The sequence below is a fragment of the Panthera tigris genome, chromosome C2 (assembly GCF_018350195.1).
Source record: "Panthera tigris isolate Pti1 chromosome C2, P.tigris_Pti1_mat1.1, whole genome shotgun sequence".
Taxonomy (NCBI): domain Eukaryota; kingdom Metazoa; phylum Chordata; class Mammalia; order Carnivora; family Felidae; genus Panthera; species Panthera tigris.
The window spans coordinates 4,317,485-4,325,747 of NC_056668.1; the positions used below are offsets into that span (position 1 = coordinate 4,317,485).

The 8,263-nt window shown below is 61.5% G+C and overlaps 3 protein-coding genes across 3 annotated transcripts; 1 reads left to right on the top strand and 2 right to left on the bottom strand.

Moving 5' to 3' along the window:
* Positions 1-341: 341 nt before the first annotated feature.
* Positions 342-713, bottom strand: LOC122230534 (keratin-associated protein 12-1-like). Its single transcript, XM_042956386.1, has one exon. It carries the CDS (start codon positions 711-713, stop codon positions 342-344), a length of 372 nt encoding a protein of 123 aa, XP_042812320.1.
* Positions 714-2,862: 2,149 nt separating this feature from the next.
* LOC122230535 (keratin-associated protein 12-1-like) lies at positions 2,863-3,183 on the top strand. The gene has a single exon (XM_042956387.1). The coding sequence runs from the start codon at positions 2,863-2,865 to the stop codon at positions 3,181-3,183; it is 321 nt and encodes a 106-aa protein (XP_042812321.1).
* A 3,459-nt stretch (positions 3,184-6,642) lies between these two features.
* On the bottom strand, positions 6,643-7,608 carry LOC122230533 (keratin-associated protein 10-4-like). The gene has a single exon (XM_042956385.1). It carries the CDS (start codon positions 7,606-7,608, stop codon positions 6,643-6,645), a length of 966 nt encoding a protein of 321 aa, XP_042812319.1.
* Positions 7,609-8,263: the final 655 nt, after the last annotated feature.

Genomic DNA, 8,263 nt, shown 5'->3' on the forward strand with positions numbered 1-8,263 from the left:
GAGGGGCGGCCGCGCTTATGGTTTGTATTTGCCGTGGAGGAAAGAACTTCAGAGTCTGTGAAAATAAGACAGGGGCAAGCTGCCTCAGGGAGGCACGATTTATTGGGCTCACACGGGCTGGGTTCCCTGCCGGAGACAGAGAAGGACCCCGGCGGAGACACGCAGGGTCACGGGGGGATCCGGCTCGTCCTGCTCCTCCTCGCCCCAGGGTTCAGACGATTCATCGGGAGTGTTTGACCTGCCGCGCGCAGAACTGGAGGCCCGGCGAAGACTTGGTCCTCACCGGAGGGGCACGGGCGGGGCCCCCTCTGCCCCCGGAGCAGGTGTTAGGAGACCCCTGGTCAGAAGCAGCGCGGGGAGCTACAGCACACGGGTCTGCAGACCAGGGTGGGGCAGGAGGGCCGGCAGGAGGGCACACACGCGGGCTTGCAGCTCACGGGCACGCACACGGCGGGTCGGCAGCTCACGGGCACGCACGTGGAGGACTGGCAGGAGGGCACACACTCGGGCCTGCAGCTCACGGGCACGCACACGGAGGACTGGCAGGAGGGCACACACGCGGGCCTGCAGCTCACGGGCACGCACACGGCGAGTCTGCAGCTCACGGGCACGCACACGGGCTTGCAGCTCACGGGCACACAGCAGGACGCCTGGCAGGGGCCAGAGGAGCCGCAGGAAGCCTGGCAGCCCGCGGAGCAGCTGGTGTGGCACATGTTGGCGTGGGGCTCGGCCGGTGTCCGGGAGGGAGGAGGGCGGGGACGTCTGGAGGCTCCTTGCCTGGGCCGCCTTTATACCGGGCCGTGGGCGTCCTGGCCGCCCAGAGGCACAGCTGTGGACTTCCTCATAGCTTTCTTTTTCCATCACGTTTCCCCAACAGCCTCTTGTCCTGAGACGCCCTCCCCCGGGTGATGCTCCGCTGTAAATTAAGTTTAGCTTAGAGGCCAGTTTCTTCTTCTGTAAACAGGACGTCCTGGTTCGACTTTACTTGGGGTCCTTGTTACTTCTCCAGGCTGCTACTGTGCCCGGAGCGCCACCGGTTTGACTCAGCACCGTAGCCTTTATTCCTTTTTGCCGTCAGTGGAGGCTTTGGGGCAATAGTGTGTTTTGAGCTTTTATTTTGCACCGGAAAACATTAAAGTAGGGATCTGCAAACTGGGGAGCAGAGGTCTGTGGGACAAAGGCGGCCTGCTGCCTGTTTGGCAAATAAAGTTTTATTGGAAACGGCCATGCTCGTTTGCTTACGTGCCGTCGAGGGCTTGCGCTGTAATGTGAAGTGGTTATGAGACCGACCACGTCACTGCAAAGGCTGAAACATTTACTGTCTTCCATTTATAGAAAGGTGACCAGCTTCTGCCTTATAGTCATCTATGTAATCATCGATTTGTTCGTGCAACAGACATATACTTTGTGCTGGCTATAGAGATGTCCTAGCCTCATGGGCCTTCCGGGGCAATGGATACATGAGTGCGTACAAATCAACGCCTGAAATAATTACAGAGAGGGCCGAGTCCCAGAAAGGAAAGCAGGCTCAGCAGGTAGAGAGTAATGGGGTGTTGGTGGGTGGTTGGGGGCCTCTGTGTGGAGGCGACGCTGAGCTGGCTCCTGGGTGATGCGGAGGGGTCGGGAGGCGGTGTTCCAAGCAGAGGCAGCCGTGGGAGTGTTAACGACACTGCTGCAGGATGGGCATGCTCCAGGAGCAGCGGGAAGCGTGGACGAGTGCGGCGTGGACGCTCGTCTTTAGGTGCGGGTGGACGGGTTCAGACCGTGCAGCTGGGGGTCCAGCCATCCCAGTCCTGGGCCGACAGAAGAAGAAGGACAATGTCAACTTGAAGACACGTCGGGAGGAATCATCCAATCCGAAGAAGAGAGAACAGAATTATGAAAAACGAAGAGGGTCCCTGGGACAATCCCTGGGACAATATCGGGAAGTCGAACAACAAGCAAGTTCAACACAAGAAGGAGAAGAGAATGATACTGAAGCACAAGAATGTTTTGAATAATGGACAAAATACCCAAGTTTGATCTATTAAAAAAATTCTACCTAACAGCTCCAAGAAACTCAGAAAACCCCCAAAGCCCTAGCATAATTTGGCCTGATGGTGAGGACCACAGACTCCAGAGTGAAACCCAGCAGCTTCCAATTCCTGCTGCTTGGCCGCCCCAGTGAGAACGCGCACACAGCACGGAATCCTTCCGAACCTGATTGCACATCCGTGTAAGTGGGGCACACCTGCCCCTCGAATGGTGGCAGGGACCGATAACTAATCAGTTATGAGACGATCCACGTGAGATGCTTAGCACAACACCCGGCACAAAGCTGGGACTCCCTCATTGTTATTCTTGCAATAACGTGGCCACAGCTCTCCCCGATGAGGAGCCCAGCCGTTTGGCCCTGGCCGGGGGGGAAGGCCTTGTAGGTCACTGAGTTTCCAAATCAAAACGGGGGGACCGCCCCCACCCCCCCACCCCGGGTCTGGTGACTTGGATGGTACTTGTGTGGACAGAGGGCAGGGTGTATAAACTTGGGGAGGACCTTGAACGTCCTGATGTGGAGTCCCCTGTCCCTGCTGACGGTCCTTGGCCGTCCAACCTGGGGTCTGAATCCAGAAATCGCAGGGCCGCTGGGTCACAGTGAGCCTGGGGGCTGAGACAGAGTTTCCTGAACTGAGTCACTTCCAGCAGAACCTCCAGGAAGAGACGCACACAGGAGGAAGAGGAAGAAAACAAGCAGGCAACCAGGAGGAGGGCGCCCGTGTGGCTTGTTGCCAGGACGCCACAGCCTGGGTATAAAAGCCGCCTGGGGAAGGAAGCTCCAGACCGGCCCCGTTTTCCACCCTGACTCCACTCCAGCCCTACATCGCCATGTGCCACACCAGCGGCTCCACTGGCTGCCAGCCGGCCTGCCGTGTGCCCAGCTCCTGCCAGGCATCCTGCTATGTGCCCAGCTCCTGCCAGGCGTCCTGCTACGTGCCCAGCTCCTGCCAGGCGTCCTGCTACGTGCCCAGCTCCTGCCAGACGTCTTGCCGCGTGCCCGTGAGCTGCAAGCCTGTTGTGTACCTGCCTGTGAGCTGCAAGCCCATTGTGTGTGTGACCCCCTCCTGCCAGTCCTCCGGGTGCTGCCGGCCCTCCTGCCCCACCCTGGTCCTCAGGCCTGTTCCCTGCGGCACCCCTAACTGTGGCTAGCCCGTGGCCTCCTAGGACCCCTCCTCCGTGGGGCCAGAAGTAGCTGCTGTCTGAACTCCCGGCAGGCAGACCTCGTCCACCTGAGACCTTCTGACCTGACTAGACCATCTTACAGCAAAGCCACCTGATCCCCACTAACCAAGCAGACAGAGTCACCCCCGTCCCCCGACCCCAGCCCGGGTCGTCCACACGGCACCCACCCTGGCTGGTGCAAGTGCCCAGCCTCTGCAGCCGCCAGCACTGAGCTCTAATAAATCCCAGAGTGCATGTGAAGCCCACCCGAGCGTGTGCTGTCTCTCCTTAGTGCTTTCCTCAAACTGCTTCCTCCAGGGCTCGCTCCCAGGCTTCTGGAAAGCTCCTTCTGCAGAGAAGCCACAGGGGACCAGATGGCTGTGCCCAGGGGACTGACCACTCAAAGGCGGCCCCTTGGCGCGTGGGCACTCCTAGCTCAGCCCGACGGGCCCCCAGGGCTTCCTGTGTCCCTTGAACGTGAGGTCAGTTCTCACTCAGCTCTGGGCGGGACCCAGGGTGACCCTCTGACTTTGTGAGGTTAAAAGTCCCCCGCTCGGCAATTACTATGCGAGCCCACCCCGGTCTAACCATTAAAACTGTCCGCTCCATACAGAGTACAGCTCCTCCTGCAAACGTCCGGGGGCACAGGGCTTTGTGGGTAACTTCCGTGGGCCCCAGAGATGTCCGTGTCCCCATGAACGGAATCAGCGACTGCAGCCCTACAGGCGAGGCGGCTTCCCAGATGGGGTACATGGAGGGTCTCGCAACCGGAGACGCCCTGGAGTAGCCGGGCGGGCCCGTGTCACCCCGGGGACAGGCGGGAGACGCACAGAGAGGGCGTGGTCGTCGGCACAAGGAAGCCGAGGCACACCGGGGTGCCGGGGGGAAGTTGTTTGGGAACCGAGAAATAGTGTAAGAGGAACACCATCAAGGGGGGGTCCTTCCTGCAGCAGACACATATCTGGAAACTTCCCTTATCATGAGGTCACGGGATAATAGAGGATGTGAAATTCAGGAGCGGCTCTCAGAGCACCGGCCGTTCGCAGCCCTTCCTCGTCCTTGGTCCCATTCGGACCCCACCGCCAGCCACTGTCTCACCGTCACAGGTGTTCAGTCGTTGCGTCAGGCCCTCGTCTTGCACACACCCTCCCTCCAGGACCCCGGGGCCACGGGCCCACCCACCAGGCAGCGGGGAGGCCCTCCCAGTCTCCTCAGTGATGCCTCGGAGGGGGCGACTGTCCTGGTCTCGGGCCTGACGGGTGACGGGGTGTCTGGGGTCGGGAGTTGCCCACAGACGGGCTCCCCCCAGATCTGGAGGGTCCCAGAACATGCTGCACCGTGAACGGCGTTCAAGAAGCTTCCAACGGTAACGACAGCCATCACCTCCGACTCGTTCTCTCCTGGGCAGCGGTCGCCCGCTGACTCTGTAGACGCTCTAGCTGGGAGTCGTCCCGCTGACGGTGTAGACGTTCTGTCTGAGAGCTGTCTGGCTGACCGTGTAGATGCCCCGTCTGTGAGCAGTCTGGCTGATGGTGTAGAGACGCCCCATCTGGGAGCAGTCTGGCTGACCGTATAAATGCCCCACCTGGGAGCAGTCTAGTCCGGCTGACTGTGTAGATACCCCGAATGTGAGCAGTCCAGTCTGATTGACCATGTAGATGTCTATCTGGGAGCAGTCTGGCTATGTAGATGCCCCGTCTGGGAGCAGTCTAGTCTGGCTGACCGTGTAGACGCCCTGTCTGGGAGCAGTCCACTGACCATGTAGATGTTCCAGCTGGGACTAGTCCTACTGACTGTGTAGACGCCCCTCTGTGAGCAGTCTGGCTGACCGTGTAGATGCCCCATCTGGGAGCAGTCCAGCTGGCCATGTAGACGCCCCAGCCAGGAGCAGCTTGGCTTCAGGGTGGCCGGCCCCGCCTTCTGCAGATGTGACCGACTTTCCCGGGGAGCCATCAGAAAGTCCTGGATGTTCTTGTGCCACGGGGCAGGGGTGGGGGCGGGGGCACGTCCTGCAGGGGCCCTGCCCCTCCCTCCCATGCACTATCCTGGCACCGTTGTGCGTTGTGGGTTGCCGGTTTCCACGTGAGTCAACATCCGTGCGCTGCACTCTTTTTGGTTCCGGATGAGGCGGAACTTCCTCACGTCTCTCACTCTGTGCTGTGAGGAATCCTATCTGCCCGTCTATCTGTGCAGACGGTGGAATTTTTCTTAAAATTCGAATGGACGAGGTTTTGAATAAATGTGGGGAAACTGAGGGATTTAGGAGTCAAGGCAGGTAACAATCCAGCCCCTTTCTCTTCACAGGCCCCTGGGGATTTTGCTCTGTCTCTGCTTCCCTGGGAGGGGGGTGGGGAGAGCCAGCCTCTGCGAGGAGGTACCTCCCGCTCCCGGCTGCCGGCCTCTGCTGTTCTGCTCCCGAGGGCCTCTTCCGTCTGTCCCTGGCACAAGGGACAAATAGGGAGCCTGATGCTGACCTGGTGGGTCTGGCCGGTGCTCGCTGACCCTCTCTAGTGCTAGTGGTCCACTGAGACTGCAGGCTCGTCCTCTTCCACTGTCCTGAGAATTTGTTCACAAGGCAGCGTTTTGCTCCCTGTCTCCTCAATCAGGCCTTGAAACCTCGAGCAGAATGCGTGATGCCTGAACCGACCCCTGCACCCCTCCTGGGGCCCGCGGGAATCTGCTGGTGCTCAGAGCGTCAGCCCTCGTGCCCAGACCAGCACGCAGGCGTTCCTGCGTGTGGACGCCTCTCTCCAAGGGCGTCAGCGCGGTGTTACTGGGCCCTCGGGTTCCCACCAGGTAGGGTCGTGCTGCCCCCAGCTCACCTTTAACCTGCACGGGCAGGGGGCCAGGCGTGGGCAGGGCCCGAGGCCCACTCAGGGTGCGAGGCTTCTGCAGCCGCACTCACGTGCCGGGCCCAGCCCGGGGAAGGCCTGGCTCTTCCCCGGGAGGAGGGTGGGGCCGCGGGGTGGGAAGGGAAGTGGAGTATGCGGACGGCGTCCGCGTGCAGATCTCCTCTTTCGGGGGCTTTGAACTTGGACTTGGAGGCTGCGTCTTTGTCGCTTGCTTCCACCAGGCAGAGCAAACGCTGCCCGCTTTGGTGTGGTCTCTGGGCTCAGAGGAGAGGGAACAACACAGCCATCTCTGTTTCATGATCCAGACATTTTATTGATGATGGCAGTGGCCTTTGTCACCCGGAATGCGAGCAACCAGCCCTGCAGGGGAGGGCTCCAGGGTGCAGCAGCCCTCCCACCCCCCGTTGAGGGACCTGTCTTTGCAGAAAGGGAAGCCGGGCATGTCCGGATCCCCAGAAGGCAGCAGCCGTGCGTCCACCGAGGGGCAGGGGGCCTCCTGGCGCCCCCAGAGGGGTTCCGGGGCTCCTGAGAGAGGACGTCTGTGCTCTGGAGCAAAGATGGCAGAAGGTCTTCTAGAGGCAGAAGCTGGAGCCGGTCAGCAGCAGGCAGGGCGGGGGCACGCGGGGCGGCAGAGCAGGGACACGCAGGAGGCCGGGCGGCAGCAGGAGGAGGCCGGGGCGCAGCAGGCGGGGCGGGGGCACACGGGGCGGCAGAGCAGGGATACACTGGAGGAGGGTCTGCAGCAGGGGCTGGGCTGGCAGCAGGAGGGGGCTGAGCAGGGGGAGTCCTCGCAGCACACGGGGGTGCAGCAGACGGGCTTGCAGCAGACAGGGGTGCAGCAGGTGGGCCTGCACACGGGGCGGCAGAGCAGGGACACGCAGGAGGAGGGTCTGCAGCAGGGGCTGGGCTGGCAGCAGGAGGGGGCTGAGCAGGGGGAGTCCTCGCAGCACACAGGGGTGCAGCAGACGGGCTTGCAGCACACAGGGGTGCAGCAGTTTTCCTGGCAGGGGGAGGAGGTGCAGCAGGACGGCTGGCAGCATGAAGAGGTTGTGCAGGGGGAGTCTTCACAGCAGACAGGGGTGGAGCAGACGGGCTTGCAGCACACAGGGGTGCAGCAGACGGGCTTGCAGCAGACAGGGGTGCAGCAGACAAGCTTGCAGCACACAGGGGTGCAGCAGTCTCCCTGGCAGGGGGAGGAGGTGCAGCAGGACGGCTGGCAGCATGAAGAGGTTGTGCAGGGGGAGTCTTCACAGCAGACAGGGGTGCAGCAAACGGGCTTGCAGCACACAGGGGTGCAGCAGACGGGCTTGCAGCACACAGGGGTGCAGCAGACGGGCTTGCAGCACGCAGGGGTGCAGCAGTCTCCCCGGCAGGGGGAGTAGGGGCCGCACAGGAGGGTCAGGCAGGGGGCCGGGGCGCGGCACGGGGGCTCGCAGCAGCTCTCTGGGCAGTCGTCCACCTGCCAGGAGGAGTCGGGGCAGGAGTCCGAGGCCCCGGGCAGGCAGACGCGGCTGCCATAGCTCAGGTCGCTGGAGCAGACGGACAGGGTGGACGCGGCCATGGCGGGGGCGGTGGGGCTGCAGGAGGGAGTGGGTGTGGGTGTGTGTGAGTGTGTGTGTGTGTGTGTGTGAGGAGCTCCGGCTGTCTGTCGGCTTTTATACCTCCCGGCTGCGTGTTGTCCCAGCCGACGGCTCACACGCCTCCTTCCTTGTTGGTCTGAGAGCTGCTTGCAGGGTAAGCCCTCATTAGCGCTGCTTTATTTTCTACGATTGGATTTTACTCAGTCGTCTTGTGAGTCGGTTGCAGGACGCTGTTTTTCTCTGTCCTTTGTTTGGCTCCAGAAATATTCGAGGCAGGTTTTGCTGGGTGACTGTCACGGTTTCTAACGTCACACTCATGCCGCCGCTCAGTGTGCGATCGACGTCCCCTCCGCCAGCCGCTCCGAGGGACGGACACCCAGGGCCCTTGCGGGCCAAGCCGTGAAGCGCCTACAAGGAATGTTAAGAGGGTAAGACGTGCACGAGAGAGTCAAACTTGACCACAGAACGCAGGCAATGTACATGCGCCGGGGACCCGAGAGAGTCGCGGGTGGGAAACGCAGGGACTTGGCCCCGATCCGCCATCACCGGTGTCATTTCCGCCAAAACCCAAAGGGAATCTTCTCGGCATGCAAACTGAAGATACCCAACTGCCAGAAAATATTGGCGGTGTGCATG

What these genes read in the sequence shown, in the direction of transcription:
- LOC122230533 (XM_042956385.1), bottom strand. Translation starts at nt 7,608, where the DNA reads ATGGCCGCGTCCACCCTGTCCGTCTGCTCCAGCGACCTGAGCTATGGC.
- LOC122230534 (XM_042956386.1), bottom strand. Translation starts at nt 713, where the DNA reads ATGTGCCACACCAGCTGCTCCGCGGGCTGCCAGGCTTCCTGCGGCTCC.
- LOC122230535 (XM_042956387.1), top strand. Translation starts at nt 2,863, where the DNA reads ATGTGCCACACCAGCGGCTCCACTGGCTGCCAGCCGGCCTGCCGTGTG.